Here is a 24,597-nt window from a genome sequence, read left to right as displayed (position 1 = left end):
ATATGTAAAGGTCATGTGTCAGCAAACTTGCCTGTTGGCAACATCTGTTCTGCAGTTATTGCAGTGTCACAGCATCAAGGTAAATGGTCAAATAAGACTGAAAACCAAGAATATATTTGCAAATAAAGATATAAAAATAGCACTGTAATAGCACTTCCTAATTTTACAGTAATTTTTTTAAATTTAAATTTGGATGCATTTATAGCAATGCTATAAAATTGAGGTTCCTCCAAGAATTCCTGATTACAACAGAATGCAACAGAATAGAAGCTGAGGGGTTTTTAATAGCTTTACTATTTACTATGGGTCTATTATACATATTTCTTTTTTGTGCCTTTTTTCTTGAAGAGTACAGTTTTCCTTCTCAAAAGGTACTTAAATGACACTTCCAGGATTACTAGTTCCTTCACATGCTGTAATGACTTTTTCCTTTGTGTTTGTTTCTTATTGAATGATAAATTCTCTGTTACATATCTTCACTTGGGAAGACATTTTCAGTTATGACCAAAGTTACTTCCCTTCCTTTCTGACAAAATAAATGTGCATCAATTTCTTTAGAATCAACAAATTTGTTTAAATATGGGCAATGGACAAGCCTTCTTGGATTGCTCAGAGATTGTAGCAAGTGAAGAATGGTGGAAAATGAACGGGAAATCTCATGAATGGGTTGAAATTTGAGTAGTTGGAATCTTAAATTATGATGTGTATATAACTTGATTTTTTTAAAATGTGAAGCAATTTCCCTCAGTAGGGGTAATGGAATGTAGCCAGAGACTATTCTAGGGGGAGATGGGATCTATTTACTTGCAAAAGAAGCCATGCAAGATGCATAAAGTAGCTGTTGCCTTATTTTATTGTTTGGATTTGGGTTTTGTTGGACTAGGGTTTTTTTTTTTGTGTGTGTATGCTTATTTCTAATTTGATGCAGACTTGTGGTTTTGTTTTGTTGTGGTGTTAGGTTTGGTTTGGGATTTTTTGCTTCAGTTTGGGGTTGTTTTGTATGGAGTCATAGTTTTTGTCTTGGATGTTGGGGTTTTTTCCTTTGGTTTGTGTCTTTTTTTTATTTGGTTTAGTTTGAGTTTTTAATAGAAATGTAGAGAGAGACTTTTTCCACCTATTTTACCTATGTAATTTGGAAGACAATGCCTTTTTTCTCCTGGACATGGAATAGATTTTGTGAGTCATGGAAGAGTTGGGAGCATTTTCTAGTTCATTTCCCTAAAAAAAAAATAAAAAAAATTGAATGTCCTAGTGTCAGACAAGAGAAGAGTCATGCAGCTGTAATTACTATTCATGGCAGAAGGACTACTTGCTATAGTGCTGCTAAAAGTTTTGGGATATTAGTAGAGAAGCAGAGATATGTCCCTTAAAGCTAAAGGAAATCTGGCTTCTCAGTCTGAGGTTGTGACACAGGAATTGTCAGTATTCTATGCATTATGAGGGATTTTTTAAAATGGGAAATATTTGGCTTTTCATAGCCATGGCAAATCACCCCATCTGTGTCTAACTGTATCAGTTTTATGCCTTGAGGACCTGCCAATTAGGTAGCCTGTGATATCAGGCTTGAGACAGTGGTGTCATTGTCATGTTGGTTACAAAGATGTTGGAGTTTGTATTCCAGAAAGAAATAATTCTTACCTTAAATTTTAATATATAACTGTAAATTTTAATGCAAAAAGAGCTTTTCAACGTTTTGGGTGCTTTTTCCTAACTTTCCTTGCCTTGGTCTTTTCACCTCTCTGATAATCTAGAATATGCAGTTTTTCCAATTGCAGAGCTAATTACGAGAGTACATGTATTTTCAAGGTTATATCATCCAACTGAGTGAAAAACTAGTCTTATTCTGGGCTATTTAAAACTCAGGAGGGATAGCAGGATCAAGTAGTGGCATAAGAATCCAACCAATTTGGCTGAACACTAGGACCCGTGCTTCAGTACTGTGATTCAAATAACTAATTTAATCTTACATAAAATATTTTGATAATATTAATATTAATATTTTGGGACTAGGGTCAGAGTCTTCAGTTTAGACACAGAAGGAGAAATAAAAACGGAGCAAATAATGCTTAGTGAACAACAATATGACCAAAAGTTTTGGTTTGTATAAATGACTTGTACTTAAAAGAAAAATGTGGTTTTAGTTTTGATAATGCCTGACCAATGAGAATCTTTTTCAAGTTACTGTGGAGTGGCCTTAATGCTGTAAATAATCCAGTTGGCCAAGTCCCAGTACAGTGCAGATGAGAAAAGGATGCAGGAAATTCTGTTGTTTACACATGTGTCTGTTACACTGAGAAGCAAGAGGAGCCCAGCAAACTCAGAAGGTAAGGGAGTCCTAAGCTTGTGAGTTTAATGTTTAATTTCTATAAATCTCTTCAGGGACAAAGTCTGAGTTACTATCATGCTGATGATAAGGAGAAAAACATCTGAACTGCCCAGAAAAAGTACTGAAGATCAGAAAACAGTATTTGAAATATGTAGCTAAGTTATATCTAGCTGGATTCTTCTCTTCTATGTTTTTTGATACTGTCATGTAGCATTACTTCTAACATCCCATTAAACATAACTTGTTTTTCAAGTGTAGCAGAATACTTGCTTACTATAACCAGGTAAGTTTTAAAAATTTTCTAAGTAACAGTCTGTTGAAGTTATTTCTTAGTTTTGATTAAAAATTAATATAAATGCAGATGTTTCACAGATTATCCAGTTTTACTACTGAAAACCTTTTTAAACTTACTTTTTGAAATGTATGTGCAATGGCATAAACTGATAAAACTTTGGTACCTTTTAATGGGGGTGATATTATGTACATAAGGGTCATGAAAATATTGTTATGAGTTTGCAGAAGTTTGTACTGCATTTTTTTTGTTGGAAAGCAGTGTTTTCACAGTGTTTCTATTTTGATAAGTTATGCTACTCAATAATGAGTTGTATAATCCTAACTTCCTTCAGGAAATACCTGAAGATGGGATAAGAAAAATGCATTCTTAGCTGTATGGTACTATTCTAATGCAATGAAATATATTTTTTGATACTATGATTTTTTGATGTTGGACAAATATATTCAATCTATCATTATTTTAAAGGCAAGTATCAGAGATGGTGTGAGACACTGTGGATGATCCTTCTGCAATAAGAACCAAGAGTCAAATTCCAAAGCAGTGTTCCTAAGTTTAATAAGCCGATATAGCAAATAATACTAACGGGCTTCCTACTGACTATCCAGATAGCTGCATTTTGTTTGTATTTTGTTCTCACTGGTTCTTACAAACATTTTATGAAGCAGACTCTGCTATAAATAATCCTCTAGCTAGAGTCCTAGTTTTTAGTTTAGAATTCCTGTGCTGCTAGAAATGTTACTTTCATGTTTCTGAATGCAGTTCTTTGCGTAAGATAATGAAGATAAAAGAATTTCCAAAATATATTAGCTATCGCTAATAGAACTAGTCATGTCACTCCCAGAGACATCTACAAAAATATGAAATTGAAAAATGTGAAATTAGATGTCTGAGGGGTTCTTTTTGTGCATTTGCACATAGCCAGCTTTGAACTGAGGCCGCTCTTTCACCTTAAGTATAAAATAAGCTCAGGTAAACCTGAAAAATAAATCATTTGAAAATGAATGCACAAAAGGAGCTGTTAATGAACAGGTTCAAATTATTGTTATTTACTTCAACACAGATAGATAGATATTGGACAGAAAGGTAGATATTAGAACCATTTGAAGTGTACAAATTTGATATTCATGTAATCATAGATTCCTAGAAAGGCTTGGGTTGGAAGGGACCTTAAAGATCATCTCACCTCCCAGCATAGCAGGTTGCTTAAGGCCCATCCAACCTGGCCTTGAATAGTTCTGGGGATGGAATCCACAACTTCTTGGGGAAGCCTGTTCCAGGGGCTCACCTGATCTATCCACTAGAAAGAAAGTTCTTTCTAGTCCATACAATGATCTTTAATTAATGGTTTATTGTGAAAATTATCCTTCCTGAACAGCTTGATTCTCTGCTCATGCTAATTAAGTAATCCAGGTCTGATTTACACTGGGTTAAATAAGACTGGATTTTTTACCAAGGTCATTCTTATTTTATGTCAATCGCATTACTGGAGGAATACCAGGGAGGAATTTTCATGAAAGCTCCTGTTGTTTTGAATATTTTTAATATGTATTTTCAGTTGACTTGGATGTTTCTCCATAAGTTTTGTAGGTGTCCATTTTTGAAAAAGTGTGCCAACTTCCCTTCTGACATGCTGAGTAGTCACCAATTCCTCAAATAATTTATTCTCTTTTAGTGGCACTACATATTGGCCTAGGGCAAGGGCACTAAGAGACTATACATGCTTCTCTAAGCATTTAAGTGACATCTAGGATAAAACAGATGATACTTAGTGTTTTATTTTATTTGACCACTCTAGTAACTGTTGAATCCAGGTAAAAGTCACAATGTTGATTACTCCTTTGTTCATTTCCCTCAACGATGATTTAGTTGCTAAAGGGATCATCATGGATAATGTCTTACAGCATTAAATCACACAAAATCATAGTCCTTGAGCTATTGATAGACATGAGATGGTGTTAAAAGAATAGAATGGTTAGGGAAAAATAAGGATAATTACATATAAATGTCCAAGTAGCAATCTTTTTGTAAAGAACATTCTTAAAAACATTAATTATACAAGATATGGCTTCTAAAACTGTTCTGATGAAACCAAAAGCATCTCCGCACAAGAGAGTTGTCAATTCTGATGCAATTATATCAGAGTAGTTGAACCAGCCAAAGGGATATGCTCTGACCCAGAGAAAACAAAATATTCATGAGTGTTCTTAGTTGTCTGCTTATGTGGGTGGGAAAATCACTTGTTTCTAGACTCTGAGGAGTGTTTTGAAGAAAAATTGTTTTGTGTCCTAATAAGCATTGGAATGTTTTATGTCTTGGTCTGAAACAAATCATCAAATATTTGTGATTAATTTTCCCTACTCCCAGTGTTATGAAATTTCCTTTAAAAGTAGGTCATGTTTTGAATAGGAAAGCATCATAAATGACTTCAACTCTAACAAGACAATTCTTGATCTCTCATATCATAAAGCATATGGTTTTAAGATATTGTTAAGAGTTTTAAAACTCAAGAATTTCTCAAGAGTATAAGCAGGGATTAGAAACTTAACTTTTTCAGGGATATGCCATTACATCTTCATGCTTCATTGAAAATAAAATGAAAGGAAAAAAAGAAAAGACGAAAAAGCCACACCAGAAAAAACCCCAAAACAAAACATGACCCCTTAAACTCAGTGGGATAAAAAAGCCTGTAAATGAAAGTGAAGCTATCCAGTTCAAGGTCACTTTCCAAATGAGTAACACAGAAGAAAACAGAATTGAAGTACGGACTCTAGAAAATAAATTTGTGATGATTTTGTCTAAATAATGAAGCTTCTCTATACATTTAAATGATCTCTACTGTTTGGATGAACATGTTTTAGCATTGCATCTGACCTAATTCTTGTTCAGTAAAGTGCTTTTCATTATGGCTAGTCTGTCTTCAGTTTCCTTTTTTTTGCTTTTGAGGCTGAAAGAAACCCAGCTGACCTGACCTGTAGCCTAATCTAAAAATGTGCTAAAAATCCCACAGATCTATGAAATCCTCAGTTGTGTTTGGGAGTAGTTGAGCCTTCTCCACTATATTCAATTATAAGCTACAGTGATTCTCACAAGGAGGTGGATTTGGCTTTTGAACATAAGTAAATGAAACATGAAATAGTAGAATGCTAATACTATCAATAGCTGGGAAAGGAATTTAACCTTTGAGAATTCAACATGATACAATGGTCTTTTGTTTTAATTGTGTGCTATAAGCTTATTTGTAGCTTATTTGCAGTTATTAATATTTCATATTAATAAATTGTTTAACTAATACCCTGAATGAAAATTACCAGCTGAATGAGATGTTTTTAGTTTTCTTGTCTTCTTTGACTTTTAACTTACAGCTGGCTTTAATGCTTGTAAAGACTTCTAAGACCAGTTATGACTTACATACTCAAAGGCAGATCTAAGCTTGTGGATGATGTATACCTTGGGTATTATTTCCCTACATTTCTATAGTCTTCTCTCTTTCTGAAAAGTTCAGAGGAAATCCATGCAAGACAGTGCATGTGTGCACTGGCTGAGGTCATATCCAGTGTGTAACAACACACTGACAACTCGGATTGAGCTGAGTCTTTTGCGATTCTCTGTTGTGAATAGTCCTTTCTATTGTGAATGACTGCTGGCTCTCTTGCAACATAGCTGAGTGGTGTAAGAAGTTAGCTGCTTATCCTACTTGTTCCCAGTAAAGGGAATGACCCTGTTAGCACTGCACCCCATTTCAATGTAGGTTAAAAATGTTTGTCATGCTAAACACTCCCTGAAACTAACTTACTCTACACTCTGTGTAAACAGAGGAGGAAGACACATGCACTCGGTTAATTTTAGTCTTAGCTGTGGAGCTGCTGAAAAACAAACCAAGCAAATAAAAAAAAAAAACCCATACCATTTTAATGTTATTAGAGTAAATTTAATTGTGCCTGAAGAACAAGATGCCTGTAGGTGTTTCTGTAAATCACAGGAAGAGTTCACTTGTGTCTTTAGCTATAAGCATTAAGATAGTGCTTCAGTATAGTGAACTAGTAGTAAACAGTGTGAACCCTATTCTTCTGAAGCAATTACTTGTTTCAAGTTTGAACAACAGATTACTATTGTTCTAAAGAAATCTCTCTATGCTATTCAGAAGATACCTATTAGAGCAGATGTTTAACTGATATGAATTATTTTGTATGAATTAACCATTGCCTTATTTTAAATACACTCTGAATCTGTTCTCAATTGAAGTTATTGTTAATATGCTGATTCATAATCTGTTTTTCCTAATAATAATTCAGACAATATATTCCATGGAGATTACCCATCTTCACATAGAACCACTGAGATTAAATTAGAATTTAGGGGACTTGGCTACTTGTTTAACTCAGCAGTTTACATTAGGTTTTGTAAACCTGTTTGTAAGTCATTTACTCTGAAAGGATCTAAAACTTTGAGAGTTCATACTTGCCCTAACTACCTAGGAAGTTTATTTTGCCTCTTTTTTCATTAATCATATCTTCGTAAAATGGGGTAATCAAATCTCAAAGGGGAGCTAGCCAAGCAAACTGTCTCAAATGCCGCAGCTACCAAGTTTAGTTGGGTTATGATTGGTTTAGCTTCTACTTAGCTCTTTTTGAGACCATCTGGGAAAGCTGATGGTGTCACACACACTCCCTTCCCTCCCTGCATAATCTGATTATACAATATGTTTTTTTAACTGTAGTGGCTGAGAATCAATACTACAGACTTGAATGTACAAAAGATATGGGTGAAATGTTATGGAAGTGTGTAACCAAACAAAACATTCTTGGGGAAATGAAGTTACTGTAAATTATATTTAAAGCAGTACTTCAGAGCTTCTTTTGGCCTTATGGGTAAATGACAACATCTCTATGTACAAATATTTATGTTACCCATATTTAACCCTAAGGATTTGAATACAACTTCAAAGATGTGAAGAAAGATCATCTTGTTGCTGTAAAAGACTTTGAAAGATATTGCAATGATATGTAATCACTTGCATTACCCAGTAGACCTAGATCAGAGTATATAATTTTGGTTCTCATCTGAAGAAATAGTATCCAAACTGTTTAAAGTTTATTAAAAATTGGCAGCCAAACAAAAAAAAAAAAAAAAAGTAATATTTTTTTAGTCTTTACATTTATTGTAATCTGTGACTACCTTCTAAACTGTCTTTTTATGAATGCATATGTTTATAGTATGTATACATGGTACGTACACTGTGTATATAATCTGTATAATGTTAAACAAGATATATTGTATGCATGTGCTTACAAAAAACAATTGAAATGCTGAATAGGATTTTATTTTAAAATGGATATGTAGACATGGAGAGAAAATGATAAAAGGAAAAAAGGAAAAAAGGAAAAAATTAAAAAATGTACATAGAACCACAGTGAAGTGGACCATGTCCTTTTTTTGGTGCATCCTTTTTCAGAGAGAATTCAGCATTTCATTTTGAGCAAGCTTTAAGACACCCCTGACCCCCATCAGCAACAATAATGTAAAATATGCTGTGAAAGAAATCTTGTCCTAAATTACTGCTTTTAATTATTGACACTGTTTGTATTAGTGTAACTTAATAGAACAAATTCCCTTTACATAGGGATATTTTATTCTGTGGAAAGAAGTAACCACTCAGTTTTTAAAAGCCTTGAGCCATGTCAGCTATACCAATCCTGTGGTCAAATTCTCCTATTGGCATGGAAATTTTCACTATGTTTTACGGAAGCAATTCACACATTATAATACCTCATGGTTAGATGAAACATGGTATTGCAATCATTGCAATAAAAGCATCAGTCCAAATATAAAATTTTGTGAAACTCCATGAAGAAGTAAATGTTTCCTGCAAGACACTAATTGTTCCTGTTTATTCTAGATTGTTTCCCCCGGTGCTTAGAACTGACCTTCAGCCTGGGAAGTATCTGGAAATCCTTGATTATCTTGTTCACCCCTTTCCTTCATACACATATTCTCATATTTTCAGTTTCTGTTGGCAGAATAGATTTGGGGTGAAAAGCCGTTTTTCTTCTTTTCTATGTCCCTTACAGCTGGTTCCTGACAAGAGTGCAGAATTGCTGCTTTTAAGGCAGTTCAGTGTTGTCACAAAAGGAGCTTATTTCCTGTGGCTCTTCCCTACTTACGTGGTGTTTTGTGACCCCTTTGGCTAATACTTACATATTCTGAGATTCACAATTTGTGATCATAATTTTTTATTATTTACTGGATGTCATGGCAACATTGTTAAAACTGGGAGGAACAGGCTTCTAGAGCTCTTCAGAAATCACACTGCTCACAGAATCATGTTGGGGGGGACTTTAGAGATCATCCCCCTTGCTCAGAGTATCATATTTAGGAATTCTACACGGCATGCCTTGTAGATGTTTCACAAGAATTTCTGTCACACTAGAGATTTAATTTTTTTTCCAAAATGAGTGGGACAACTTACACCTGGAATTTTAAATCTTATTTCAAATGATTAAAATAGATTGTGGAAAAGGATAGCAAATGAGGACAAACTGGCAACATGACTGGCATGGCCAGCTTGAGGGCCACTTAGGGCGACTTCATGTTTTGGGTTTTTTTTAAGATATAAATTATATATATGCAATTTTACCCTATATGCCTTCAAGTGAATTATTAAAACCTTCAGGAGAAGCAAACTACTATTAATAATAGAAAGGATTCCTCCTCTGGAGTCAGAGAATTTTGCTTATCACAGTGGATACTGGAATATCAAGAAGCAGTATGCTTACTCCTCTTGCATAGTGTAAAATTCTTATTTCAGCATTATGGTGATTGCTATATTTTCCTTTGGTTTCTGGAAGGTTTACTAAAATAGAAAAAAGTTTAACCATTTCTAAGTCCTTCTTTCATTTACTGCTTCCTCTTAAGGTTTAAGTAGTTTATTGTCTTTCAGTCACTCTCTTTGCTGCCCATCCTTTGCCTCTTCTCCCAGGAATTTAGCTATACATGGACAACTAATATAATGATGCACTTCCTGGGGGTACTTCAGAACTGCCTTGTCTATCACAATGTTTTGTATCATAGTAAAATGCAATTTTCCCTGCAGAACTACTGTTTTCCTAAAGTTACTTTTTTAGGCCTGATCGAGCAGCTGGCAAACTTTGTTTATGGCTTTTTTAATAGAATGCAAAGTTGAAACGTGAGCCTTTGTTTTGCCTTCCCTGTCTGTCATATTATTCCATCTCATCATCTGATGTTGATCAACTCAGAAGTGGGATCAGACTCCAGTTTTACATGGAGTCTACTATGAAGGGCTTACTTACATTTGGTCCTATACCTTTCTGCCTCTGGATTTTTTTAGTGTCTCTTGATAATAAATTTATTAATTTGTTTTCAAGGCAAAGATGTCCATACCATAAAGAAACAATGAGAAAAATAGTGATATTTTGGGCTCCCAAGATTATAAATTTCATCAGACCTCTAAGAAGTGTGGAACTTAGTACTTTTCTCTTTACTGTTTCCTCTGACACCTCTCAAATATTTTTGGTTTACATTCTTCAGTTCTATTTGCCTTTTTTTTTTTTTTTTGGCAAAGCATTTGAGTTTTTATCCTGTCCTTTAGGAACTTTGACAATTAAAGAACTTGGAAACTAAGATTTAGGCCTGACATTGTCTCTTGCACTTAAATTATTCAGGTGGATGTTATGTTATAGAAGGAAAATGAGGTTGCATAATTTCAGTCTTAAATATCAGGACATTAATGAATTGCCACTGTAATTTCGTTTTATCTCAAAGAGACACTTAATGCATCATACTATCCAAAAATTCATGGCTTAAGAAGACCAGTTTTTTCACGTATTTTTACGATTTCCTATTTGCACAAAAAAGTGCAAAACAACAACAACAACCCCTCACTGAAGCAAAAAACCTGACAAACCCCAAAACATTTCTCTTTGTGAAGTTAAAAGCAAAACTTTATACTTTGTCATTTTCATAGCATAACTGGTTTTAGTTATGCTATGAAAACGACATTTAGTTTATTTACTGGACATGAGAAGGAAATAAAACAGGTTTTGGAAATAAATGAGATATTTATTGACATTTTTATGTTAACAGGAAACTAGAGAAGTATGAATAGGAGGGAAAAATTATCATTTAACTCCTAATAGGAAGTAAACAATTAGTATTATTTGTCTCTTCAGGCCATTTTTTGGCTTATTTTTAGTTATGACACATGTAAAGAATACAATGTTTGGAAACAACATGGCTTAAAGATTTACCATATGGTTTAATATTGTTAATATATAATTTTTTTATAGCTGTGGGAAAAAAATAAACAGAATCATCTTTGGATGTGCATTAAAAAGTCCTGAATGCACTATGTTTTATTTTTCATGAAGTAGGACAATCTGTATACTATGTCATGGTCTGTTTGGATCTTTCAAATTTACAGCACAGTGTACTTTGTAAATTAAACTTTATTTTATGAGCTTATGAGCTCATTTTAAAAAATAAACCTTTTAAAAAAAGTTCTCTGTGTCCAACAACACCACCAAAACATCAAGGCATCAAACAATGGTGGAATCATTTTTGTACAGAGTAGTCCAACACATGAGCTCACTAATTCATTATTTCCCTAATTCACAATCGGTCTTATTTACAAGTTCTCTAAATTGTATTTTTTCCATGAACAAACTAGTTACCAAGCTGTCAATGACAGTGCTCATTCTTTCTCCTCTCTTGAGGAGTTAATGTCTCCATACCACACTTACCAGTGGGATGTTTTTTTCACCATAAATTTCTGTCATTTACTCGGCAATATTTTTTCATCTAGCCACTGGGTGGGACCCCTAGGGGTTATTAATTAAAACCAACTTTACAACAGGAACAGACACACAAAATTTGATCTCCTTTTCTTGAGTTCATCGCTTGGTAGTTAGCAGCCCTTAGTTAACAGCCAAGTTTTCAGGGAGTGAGTTAAATCACTTCCTATATTCTTCTCACAATGACCACATTACCTCCACCCATTTCCTTAAAGCCTTCTCTCTCTGTCAGGGTCTGTTGATGGGTGAGCTGCAGCAATACCATGGAAAGTTTGGCTTTCCAGCAGCACTTACAAAAGAACATGTTGAGTTCTATGATTCATTTTGTCCTATTCAATTTATAGATTAGACAAAAGAAAATTAACTGATTTAATCTAAAGCAGACATTTTCTCTAAAGACAAAATACCTTAAAAAAGTTTGGCTGAGGTCTTAATAATTAAGAGACATGTAAATAAAGATTAAGTCATGCAGTTAGAAAAAGGATGTTGAAATTGTATCCTCAAGCACTGCCCTAGCTACAGAACTGACTGAAAAAGCTGAGTTCAGTGAGCAGGTATTAACATGGGGAAAGTGCAATAATTCTTTTCTCTCATGGTGATTTTGTTTAATGGTGCCACCAAGGGTGAATATACTGCTGTTTACCTAAAACAAGAGGTGGCAAAAATAAATCAAGAGCTCTTCTCTTTCTTACTGGTGTTCAGGATCATTAAGTAAATAGGAAAGGTTGCAGTATAATTAAATATCTTTCAGACCCATGTTCTTTGCCGTGTTCACCAAATGTCTTTTTTTCCTCTGAGAACTATCATCACTCTGTTCTCACTCTGTCATCACACCTCACTCACATGACACAACGAATGTTGCTTCATATATTTTGTTCATGCTCATTTTAAATAATTCCATTAAGAAAAATAACTTTAAAGTGATGTTGTGTTCCTTCTTATCACTCAGCTGTTAAAAGGGAAATGATCTGAAGGCTTCACTGATCAGAAAACCCCCATTTTCACCAATCCTCTAAGTTTATTTTATCTTTCCATCCTATTATCTTTTATCTAGTAATTACGTACACTGACCTTCATATGCTGTGCTAGCAAGTCTGTTGCTGCAAACTCAAGTAGTGACTTTAAAACTAGCTCCACACAGTATTGTTTCGTCAGTTTTAGACTTGTGATATTTCTGATGTTAAGAAATTTGTGTCTAACATTAGCATGGACCTTTCTTCTTTGAATTATCTTTAACAGACAAGTTAAAAATTATTCTTGTTCCCTCTGGAACATATATGATATGTATAATATATATAATATATATTATAATAATATATATATAATATATAATATATATTATATATATTATATATATATAATATATAATATTATATTATATATAATATTATATATATTATATATTATAATATATATAATATTATATTATAATAATATTATATAATATAATAATATATAATATATTATATATTATATATTATATATAATAATATATAATATATTATATATAATATATTATATATTATATATACATGATATATATTATATTATTATAATATATTATATATATTATATATATATAATATATAATATATATTATAATAATATAATATATATCATGTATAATATATAATATAAAATATATATATAATATTTTATAGATTTTAGATATATTTTTATATTTGATTGATATATATTTTATATATAGATCTATATATAATATTTTATAGATGAGAGTTTTCAGAGATCAATGTACATATATGATGTTTTCTGTGAGGTGGTCGTGTACCAGAGAAAAGAATTATTTTTTAAATAGCATTATATATATATATATAGAGAGAGAGATGATTAAAGATTCAATATCAACAGATTCAATACTAAAAGAGTCTTTAGTTGGACTGTTGGACTTGTTTTCATCATAATTTCATCAGTCCAGTATTTTTGAGAACATGGAAGAGTAGATCGATATGAACTATAAATAAGATAAAATAAGTCCATCCTAATCATCCCTCTGGAACTGTGAAATTTTTGACAGTTTCAGAACTTTTACAATAATCAACACGTTTTTCTAATTTTTAAATCTTTGCTTTCTTTCAAACTAATATTTTAGACCACTTCTTTAAAAACAAATACAAGCACAAATCTTCAAAATTCATACTTTTAATAAAATTCCTATTACCTACTTCATTTATTCAGCAACATTTCTATTGTTTTTTAGTTTTATCCTGAGTCAGCCATCTACTGAAATGGGTTGTGTTGAGATCTGCCTCTTTTAATGAAAAAAATGATATTTTATTCTACCTCTTGCAATCTTAAAGAGGGTATCTAAAAAACCTGTTTTGATTAGATTTTCTGAAAAGGAGATAGGGAAGTCAATACAAATAGAAACACCTTTTATTTACCACCTTGGAGCGAGATAGCACTCTGTTTTCTGGAGGAGGAGTGAGTACTTTTAATTCTTAATTTTTCTGAATTTTAGGTACAGGGTTGGGATCATCTATCCATGCTGGAAAGTGCTGGCAAAGTTCAGCCTACCATAAAATGATTAGAAGCCTAAGGGACCACCAGCCTTCTGTACAAGCCTATTTCAGTTGTTCCAGTGTAAGTTTGATCTGTCTGGCAGTGTCCCAGCCTCCAGAACACTTGAGCCATCACGATGGAGGGAAGCAAGGATTCATGACCAATGTTTCCTTTTTAGCCTCATGTGATCTCTGATCTTAACATTTCTCCAGCTTTGGAAACGTTACTGAATGTCACAGGACAAAATCACCTCAAACCTGTAATGAAACATCAGCAACAGGCTATTCCGATTTATAAATAACTCTCAAGTCTTTCAAATTTTCAGATTTTCAAATTTTTCTAAGAAAAATATTATCATTCTTATTTCTCCATCTTTTAGGATTTATAAATTGCGCATTCCCCAAGTTCTCGCTTCTTTTAATGAATGTGCAAAGAAGTTAGCAAAACACAGTGAAAAAACTACTGATTATGAAAGGTGTAATAAGTACTTCTGTAGATATATGTTAGTTTGGGGCAGGCACAAAAACTGTTAAGAAAATTTATTGTACTTTTTTAAAGTCCAAAAGTTTCAACTATTTCATTATGTATTTATTACATTATGTAATATGTTTTTTGTATATTATTATGTATCTAATTTTTACAGTGGTTTTGATTTTTTTTTTTTAATTAAAGCTTTAGGAAACAAAGGACTTACTACAACCCAGAAATTAAATTAACAACTGACTGCAAGAGTTTAATATTCAGTTACTTTGGCTCTACTGGGCTGTGACGGTGGTCACAAGGGTTTCAGGTGAAGAGAGAGACGAGAATGTTGATTCCATGTTCAGAAGGCTTGATTTATTATTTTATGATATATATACTACATTATAACTATACTAAAAAGAAATAGAAGGAAAAGTTCTCAGAAGCTAGCTAAGCTAAGAATAGAAAAGAATGAATAACAAGGGAGCTCTCTCCGACTCTGTCCCAGAGAGAGCTCGGTCCTTGATTGGCCCTTAATTGTACTCATCCAACATGGGCCAATCACAGGTGCACCTGTTGCATTCCACAGCAGCAGATAACCACTGTTTACATTCTTCTTCTGGGGCCTCAGCTTCCCAGAAGGGAAAATCCTAAAGAAAGGATTTTTATGAAAAGATATCTGCGACACTGGGCCTCATACAAGTTTGTGGGTGGCAATATCTTTGTATTTTGGATTAGGCTTATTCAAATTATATTGCTGGAAGTAGGTCAAGGAACAAGAAAGGCTCGTCCCTGATGAAGCTTTGGCAGCAGCTCTGCTGCATCTGTGTAGTGCTGTTGTGGGGCTCGATGGTACTACACCAGACAGAGATAATGAAGGGAACTGGGAGTCCTTCATTGTCCTTTTCCTCCTCTCATATCCGTACTCCACTACAACAGCTCTCCATAAGCTTCTAACAAATGGCAAATAAATGTCCTGAAAATCATGGAAAAGTTGAAAACAGCTGGAAAACTGCAACAAAACATGCAAAAGCTTCTATTCAGTTGAAATGAGACATAACTGAATCATACTGCCAAAACTATCTACTCTTCAGTGTTTTGTTAGCAGCATCAGCCTTCTGCGTTTCAAATGCAGGTGTTAGCTCTAATTGCTGAAACAAATAAACATTTTTTTTTTTACAAATGGATATCACAATACAGAAGCAATTTCTTTTTTACTTCTAACTACTTAGTCTTCTATTGAACTAGTAAGACTCTTAAGTTTGTTTATTTGTCTGAAATTTTTTGTTTGGTTGCTCTGGTTTGCATAACCAAGATGAAAAAAACCCCAAGGAGATATAAGTGGCTAGTCTCTACAGACTTTCCACATCAGCATTTTCTCAGCACTGGGGTAGGGAAACAATCTCTGAGAAACTGCTTTTCTTCTGGGCCAAATAAGTAATAAATAATCAAAAGATAAATAATGAAAAAGAATGCAACAAGATTTACTAGCTGAGTCATACCACTGCGAGGTAGGCTGTACAGTAAAGTAATAAGGACATTGCTACACTTTAAAGAATAATATAAGAATATACTACCTGGAAATCGTCTGGAAAGCAGACAGCAAAATAAAGCCCCCCTATAAAAAAATACTTGCTTTTTGTCTTGAACAAAGGAAATCCAAAGGTCACAGGGATTTTGATAATATTTTTTTTTCTTAGGTATGCAAATTTTAAGGCAAGTTTTGCCTAGTATGAAATTCCACAGTTTGGGAAAGAAGGCAAGTAATTTGTGATTGTAGTTCTAGACAGATAGCTTCCTCTTGCTAGATATTTAAAATATATATTTATTCAATTCAATCTTTTCTTGAAGGAAGAAAGCTTTGTTCTGTTTTTTTTAGACTCAAACATTTTTGAGAGCACTATGAATATTTAATGACTCTTCCTTTCCAAGCAAATCATAGCCAAATAATAGATATGTCTGTTTATGCTGTACTCAAAAAGTATTAAATAAAAGATATTTTAATAGCTATGTCATGTTGATAAAGCACATTTCTAAAACATGGGCAGCATCATTAACTCACTACTACAGCAGTAAAAACCCCAACTGTTGAAGGTTATTCATATGATATAATTAATTAAAAGCTAAATTATTGTCTGTCTTTGTCTTTTTTAGGAGTGAAATTAGATGATGAATCAAAACATTAATTTAGACTGTATTCAGAAACAAATGGAAGAGATGGAGGCTTTTGGGACCCAACCAACACAACCTGATAAATTAGATAGATGTTGGCAACCAGGTGACCACCTGTTTCATTCAAATCTTCCATCTCAAAGTTTCTACCCAAATTCACCTCATTATGCACATATGCATACAAGTTACAGCAGTGATTGGGAAATTTTTGAAGCAGTAAAAATACAGGAACTGGAGGAAGTCAAAGCCAGAGCTGCCCAAATGGAGAAGACCATGCGCTGGTGGTCAGATTGCACCGCTAATTGGAGAGAGAAATGGAGCAAAGTGAGAGGAGAAAGAAATAAAGCACGAGAGGAAGCAAGACAATTGAGAATCAGACTAGACAGTGTCATAAAAGAGGTTAGTGTGCTTAAAAAAATAAATCAGGATTTAGTAAGTGAGAAGGAAAACTTAGAAAATGGAACTGCTTGGAAAACGGAATGCTGTTGCTCAGAAATATCCTGTATTAAAAAAGACCAAAGCCTGTTAATGTTTCTGGAACCAGAACCTCCAAAAGACCTAACCAAAATCATCAAAATTCCTGGGGCAGAAGACACAAAGAAGGTAAAGAATGGGAAATGTTTTTTGTGGTTCATGAAGTAGTGACAAAGTATGGATGTGTATGTTGAAATGGATTTTTTCAAGAATTTTGACCAAAATATTGCCTGATCCATTCACTAGCAAAACCCTTTGGCCCCCTGACCCCCCCATCTAAATATTTCTAATATGGGAAAATATAGAAAACAATTCATACCCTTGCACTATGACTAGACATTTAAGGAACAGAGGCAGACTATTATATCCAATAATTTACATATTGTTTTGATTATCTCTCATGTTTTACAGTAACAGGTTACCTCTCTTATCTGAATTAATCATGTTTTTTGTACTTACATTCTTTCTCCCCTCCAAAAAAGCATATTAGGTTCTTGGCTTCTAAAGAACCTAAAGTCTAAAATCATTTAATTCTCTCTGAACTTCAGAAGCATGGGAAAAGGTAGGCAGTTCTTTTGCAAATTTGCAAGAGTTCTTATTTGATAAGGAGAGTGATTAAATCATGATATAGAATTTAAAATATCAAGTATCAGCATTGGTTAAGCAGCTCCTAACTTTACACAAAAGATGCAATTACATTCATCAAAAATCAAAGCATTTGTTCATGTTTAACTACCTTTAATTCTGTGCCTTGGAGTGCACTGTATAGTCTTCATAGACATCACCAAAAATCTTTACTTGTTTTCTGACAGAGAGCAGTGTTTGTAAATATAGGCAATTTTTTTCATACATTGCAGGAAAATGTTTTTCCCTGCATTGTTGAAAGTAGGAAAGTTTCTACTGCAATTCAAGAGAAACTGCCAAGATTTTAGATCTGTATGTATTCTGTTTGGAAATTTTACTCTCTAATGCATATTAACAAAATTATATTCCTTTGAAATCTGAAAAAAAACCCCCAAAAATGGTAATGTTAGTAGCAAGAATAAATTTTGCCAAAAAAGCATAACTTTCATATTTTCAGACAAATGTGCCATTGGAAGGAAATACCGCAAAATATACTTTAACTATTTTTCCTTAGTATAAAATTTTTCCTACTAAAAATGAAACTTTATATGTGAATGGGAAACATTTTTATTTTTTCAGTGGTTTCTAGTATTTTCTGATGTAAATTTTGGTATTATTCTAAAACCTCAAAAGAACAGAGTGATGTAAAAGAGGATTGTCAGTAAACTGCTAAAATTAGATTAGCTTTTAAACAAAACTCCTCAGCTATGGTAAAGCAAATACATTTCTAAGGGAAACTTGTTTATAAGAGACATTCAGTCTTCCTCAAAAATGTGTATTTTACTTTTAATTTTTTTCCGATTTTGATATTAGTTTTTCTTTTGTTTTGTATGCAAAACAAGTATCTTCAAAATAGATATCTACATACTTTGTTCCTTATGAAAAACTTGTATAAGCCTGCTTTAGTATACTTTACATAAAATTTTGAGTTCCTAATGTAAAGTTTCTCAATACATTATTTGTATGGATAAATTGCATTGCTAGTTTTGTTAGTTCTAAGATTCTATCTTCACCAGAGTTATAGCCAAAAAAAGAGAAATTGAATATATTTCCTTAGTGAAGACACATTTGAAATATTTTGGATATTAAGCTTGTCATAACAGAAGCTGTAAGAAATCACAAAATTACAGTTATTAAAACATACTGACATTTTTGCACTTTCTACCCATAGAACTGTCCAACTGTCTAAGATGTTACCTATTTCCTTTTTTTCTCCTACGTTCCTTAAATGTCTAGAAGAGCTTTGGTAGGCCTTGCTGGAGCTATGTTAGACTTTTTCCTTCACTTATGTTTTTCTCAGGTGTCATTTTTTTGTTTTCTCAGGATGTAAACAAAGACCAAAGCAATGACAATAAAAAAATCACCCCAAAGCCTCCCGATTTCTTCCCCAATGGACTTCCCAGCATCTGTGTGGAGAAATCTAAAATCAGTTTGGGCACTACAGCTAAGACAACAGAGAATGATTTAATACATGTATCAGTCTTAAATTTGCATTTGGCTGAGATGAGGAAAATCCTACAGAAGGAAAGAGAGTAAGTGCAAAATATATCCTACTTTTGAAATTCTCATAGAGGGGTTTAGACAGTTTCTAAAAGAGATATGGTGATTTTTGCATTTGTAGCTCATATGTTTTAAACTTTATTCATTGCTATTTGCAAGGCTTCAATAAGAATTTAGAGAAACAGTTCAGCAAAGCGTGTTTATTGTTTTCTTTGGCTTGTCTGTCATTTAAATAAGAGGTTTTCCATACAAATATGTAATTTGGTATCAATGCAGTGATATCTAATGTATGTTATACCCAGTTATTGGAGTGCTTTGTGCATAACAACAAATTTTCATATACTCTACCAGCAGACTTTGAAAGAGTCCAACTGCAGAATGAAAAAGGCTGGTTTTGAATTCAAAATATATGAATCAGCTGCAAAATTCTGTTAACCTCTTCACTTGTAGCAAAGTCTCTGTTAAAAGCCAGTAACAAAGAGGGAGTAACAGATTTATCATACATTTATGTAGCAGATCAAATTTGTCTGACATAAATATTAAATGTATATTTTGATGGCCTGAAAGAAGTTTTATGTTGTATAAATGGTCAATATTGAGAAAGATTGAATCTCACCAGAAAGGCTTTTCAAGGAAACACGCAGCATGTGATGCATAATGATGTAGTAGCAGATGTCAGGTGATGGTAATTTCAAAATCAGTTGAAGTTAATTATAAAATTAAAAGGAAGAAAATTTCCTGTCCATTGCAAATATATTCAACACTTTCAGTTCAGAGAGTCTTCAATGGCAAACTGTGCTGAAGAATTTCCTTCCTGTCAGTTTATTTCATAACTGTCACATACATAGCACAAGTCTGAGGTAAAAAATCCTTTCAATTCCTAATTCATATTTAATGTGTTTGTAATATGAATTAGATAGTTGTAGAAAGCATACAATAATTCTCTAGTTGAATCATATAGCAGAAGATGGCTGTGCTCTTTCTCCTTGAAAGGTATCTCATTTGCCTGTGAAAGCAAACATATGTGTGAGTTAGGAGACTGATGCCTCACATACCCATTTTCCTGGGGTGGAAATATTTAGGGGCCTAGGTGCTTCATCAGCAGTCAAGTATGCATACATATATAATAACTTTCATTTAGAAAATGGAAAAATTTTCAACTCACTTTTAGTCACTTCTCAGGAAAAACTTTAATAGGTTTTTGTTTGTCGGTTTGTTTACATGCCTCTCTAACCAATATTTAACTGTACTTCACAGAGACAGATTTTTTCATTTTTTCATTTATTCATTTATTCATGTTTTTATTTTTTAAATTTTTCATTTATGAATAATTTCACATTCATTTATTTTGTACTGTGGTATAAGACAATAAATTTGCTGGCACACAGTAAGAACTGGGGCGTGATTATAACATGCAACATGTGGCAATGCCGACCTCAGGCACCGAGCAGTGATTTCCACATAACAGCAGGGATGGGTACAACAACTCCCTCTCCAGGAGGGCAACATTTCCTGCATGGAGAGATGTTATGTAAGCAGAATATATGCAGCTTCTAAGAAGTAACTATATTTGGCAATGCAGACAGTAAATAGCTAGGAATAATGTTACTAGGATAAGTATTATCATAGTCACCAGTCTCGAAATAGCTGAATCTCTGTTGAGCAGGCTGTCACCTGCTACCTCAGAAAGGGTTGGTCTCCACCACTTGGTAGAATTGGCAGATTTTGCCATATTTCCAACTTCAGATTTCCAGTTTTCTCTCTTAGGTTTTATTCTTGCTCATGTCAGTATTTTTAATCCTGTTTATTCTTGCTCATGTCAGTATTTTTAATCCTGTATTCTGGAGTTGCTAGTAATGACTATCTCAACAATCTCACCCCATTTGCATTTTTACTCCTCTTATCTTGTGTGGCTCTAGCTTAAGTATTTTCTCACAGCTTCTTTCTCACAACTTAGCAATTTTCTCAGTGAACTTGAGCCAAGAACACACAGCTGTGTTGCATCAAAAGCAAACAGATAATAGACAGCTTGAACCCCAAGGCCAGAGGTTACTTTAGCAGTCAGTATGATCTTACTCATACAGCAGAGGACTTCTCAGCAGTTTCCTGGTTTATATGCAGCACCCTGAACTCTGACTGCATTTTTCTAGAGTCAAGTTAGCTTATGCAAATCCAGTGTTTGAATTTCCCTCTAAGTTACCTAACTAGTAACCTTCTTGGTTTCCTAACTCTCTCCATAAGATATTTTGATTTTCACCCTGAGAAGACTTCTGCTTTTTGCATTCTGCTTAGAGCTATCATCAGTAATGTTGACATAACCTTATGCACACAGATCAGGCTTTGCAAAGGACAAAAAGAAAGAAGGTCTAAAAGAAATAATAAAAGTAAAGGGATGAAAAATAATGTTTTGACATTCAAAAAAATATCTTGGCTTGAGTTTACAGTGTAAAAGTACACACCAACATGCTCTACTAGGTACTAATGGCTCACATCAATTACACATTTGAGGTCCATTAGCATGAATAGAAATTACAAACCTTATGAGTGGCTCTGCATTTTGCATAATCATTTGCTTAAAATAGCTATCTTTTGTCATCTTTTGGATCAGTGTTCTCATCTAATTGTCTTCTAATTTTAAGATAGTAATTTGTTCTGTTTTGAACTTAAAAGTGTTTATTTCCTCTAAAACCAAAAGCTCGCAAATTAGTTGATTGCTAGTTGATAATATCAAAGAGGAACTTCTTAAGACTGGCTGGGTAACACAGACAAGGGATATAAAAGGTTCTGACTAAGCAACAAAAAAATTCCTCTTTTTTCCTGCGAGGATCACTGAACACTGGGAATGGTTTTCAGTTTCCAGGAAGGTTGCTGAGTGTGCGTCCTTGGAGACATTCAAAAGGCATCTGGACATGGTCCTGAGCAATCAGTTCTAGGCAACCCTGCTTGAGCAGGGGGTTTGCACCAGATGGCCTCCTTGAGGTCACTCTCAACCTCGACCGTTTTCTGTAATTCTGTAATTTAATTAGATAATGAGTTAAAATGTCTCGTTACAAGATCCATGAAAAATGTTCTAAACTTGATTCTAGTAAGTAAGTTGCTTCTGATGTCTGCTATATTCTTTCTTCCACTCTTCATTTTCTTTATTTAAATAGTAAACTTTATGTAATCAGAATAATTTCCTTCAATTAGTGGCATCAGAGGAAAGTGATCTCACTTAAGTACTGTAACACAAAACAAAACTAGTGTCTTCTAAATAAGCGAAACATGTTGTACATTCCTCTTTTACTTTTCAGAATAGACCATTTCTGAGTACTTTCACTGCATTCAGTGCAGTCAATGCACAATTATTCAAAGTATTAGAATGTCATCTTTCATACTTTCACTTTCTACCATATTAAATGTCCCACTAAGAATTCTCTTAGTTCCCCAGTGAAGTCATTATATCATTCCAATGAAATATCCCTTTACTTTGAAAGCAAAACAGTTGAGTTGAAATGCATGAAATACATATTGCTCCATTTTGCTTTGTGAATAATGGTGTTTATTTTATTACTGTAATGTTATGGGATTTCTAGGTCTTTGCTAAGATAAGCAGTGCTATATAATAAATCTAGGCAGAAAAAGGAGATCCCTGATTCAAGAGCACTAAGTTTAGGTATAAAAGAAGAGAGAAGAAGATATTTCACTATAGTGGATTGCTTCATTAAAGTAGCTGACATTGCTTCCAGGACCTGAGTCAGCCCAGTCAGTGGCAACTCTTGTTATCTCTATATAAGCCTGCAGTCTGCTGCACAGAAATGTTCCAGACAAGTTCCATCAATAGACTTTGGTTTAACATGTGAATGTTTAAACCAAATATTGTCAAAATATATTCTAGTAAGGCCGGCAATAACGTCTTTGTTAAAAAGGTTGAAAAATTCCGTTAGCCTCCATTAGAATAGAATATTGCTACTGAGGCACACAACAGTTTCTTTCATTGCCAAGGATTAGAATTTTCTTTTCAACTATTTCATATTTTTCTCATTGTACAGGCATAGTACTTCTACACTAAATAATACATTTTCCTAAAATTCTTCTAGCATTTAATTCCAGGGGCTATTATTTTTTGAAACATGAAATATACATCTTTTAATAATGTTTTTTAATATCAAACATCAATCATCTTTGGTTTCTGGTCTCTATAGTGTATATTTCTCCTGTATACATGTGTTTAATCTGCTGTCTGTACTAAATGCAAGTGATGTAATATGTTTTCTTTGAAGATCTTCACTAATGTGAAGAAACTTGTGATAAATTAGGTGTCCTGAATCACTAACTGAATTTAAATTTTCTTCAGTTTATCTCAAAATTTTATTTCATTTAAAGTTTCAATTCTGTACCACTGGATTTCTGTTTTCTCTTTAACTATTATTTTTGATGAATCTTTTGGACTAATTATTCAATGATAATAAAAGTTTTTGAAAAAGTCAAGATATAACATTGACAAAGGCAGCATAACTCAAGCTATGAGAAGGAAATTCAATGTAACTTTTGTTCTGTCAGCTTCAAAATCGTACAATGCTAAATTTTAAAATACTTTTTTAGAATGAATGTATTTCTGGAGAAAGAAATGGAAAAGATGGAAAACGAATTATTTCTTTGGAAATGGAAATATGAAGAACTGAGACAAACCAAGCTGGAAAGCCTGAAACAGGTATGTTAGCAGTACATTGTTATCACACGGAGTAAGAAAGAAAATTTAGACTTCTGATTTCCTGTGTAGTAGCTAAGAGTGAAATTGTCTCCATGGTTTATGAATGTGACAAATCCAGAATATATCAATAAGTATTCTGCGTAGCCAGGTGGGAGTGACCTGGTGAGGGTGTGTGGATGCTGCCATGGCAGCACCTGGTACTGGTAAGCTGTGAGAGTGGCACTGGGATGGCTCCACAGGCTTCCAGGAAGGGCCAGCCAGGGCTGGCAGGTTCCATGCCCCTTCCCATGTGTGGTGAGGCTGGTGGTCCCGATATACAGCAGTGTGTGATCAGGGTCCAGTGGGACTTGTGTTCAGAGAGAAAGGGCCCATGTGGGGTAAGGGGATGCTCAGGAAAGCCCTGCCACCCTTCCTGAGAGGCTGGAGAAATAGAGCAGTAGAGGTGTAGAAATTGCCTGAAAAAATGTGTTGTCCCCATCGACCTGGACAAGGAAGTAAGGCTGGGCAGGATCAGAGAAGGCAAAGAGGAGATTAACCGGATCTTCACAGGGATCCAGAGATAAAAAAGTCTGAACCACATGGGAGGGGCAGTCAGAGGCTGTGAGTTTCACAGTGAATTGAGTCCCACAGTAGGAGGGCTGGAAAGGTATGTTCTCCAGCAACTGCAGGATGGCTCTTTTTCCAGATCTGCACTTCAAAAGGTTCAAAGATGTGGTAGTGAAGT

General features: G+C 33.9%; 1 protein-coding gene across 6 annotated transcripts in view; it reads left to right on the top strand.

Moving 5' to 3' along the window:
- The first annotated feature begins 2,249 nt into the window (after positions 1–2,249).
- Positions 2,250–24,597, top strand: part of CCDC102B (coiled-coil domain containing 102B) — a 140,775-nt gene continuing 118,427 nt past the window's right edge. For 3 of the 6 annotated variants that reach the window (XM_063165503.1, XM_063165476.1, XM_063165458.1), the window contains exons 1-5: positions 2,406–2,609; positions 13,908–14,029; positions 16,565–17,185; positions 19,004–19,212; positions 23,765–23,873. In XM_063165503.1, the coding sequence (XP_063021573.1) occupies positions 16,577–17,185; positions 19,004–19,212; positions 23,765–23,873 (927 nt within the window). In that variant the 5' untranslated portion in view covers positions 2,406–2,609; positions 13,908–14,029; positions 16,565–16,576. Of the gene's footprint in view, positions 2,325–2,405; positions 2,610–13,907; positions 14,030–16,564; positions 17,186–19,003; positions 19,213–23,764; positions 23,874–24,597 lie in introns of those variants that run through there. The other 3 variants (XM_063165485.1, XM_063165493.1, XM_063165466.1) reach the window with 3 other exon arrangements.

Source organism: Melospiza melodia, chromosome 1 (assembly GCF_035770615.1).
Source record: "Melospiza melodia melodia isolate bMelMel2 chromosome 1, bMelMel2.pri, whole genome shotgun sequence".
NCBI lineage: Eukaryota > Metazoa > Chordata > Aves > Passeriformes > Passerellidae > Melospiza > Melospiza melodia.
Note: the sequence above shows the minus strand (reverse complement) of the source record. Positions and strands in the feature narration are given on the sequence as shown.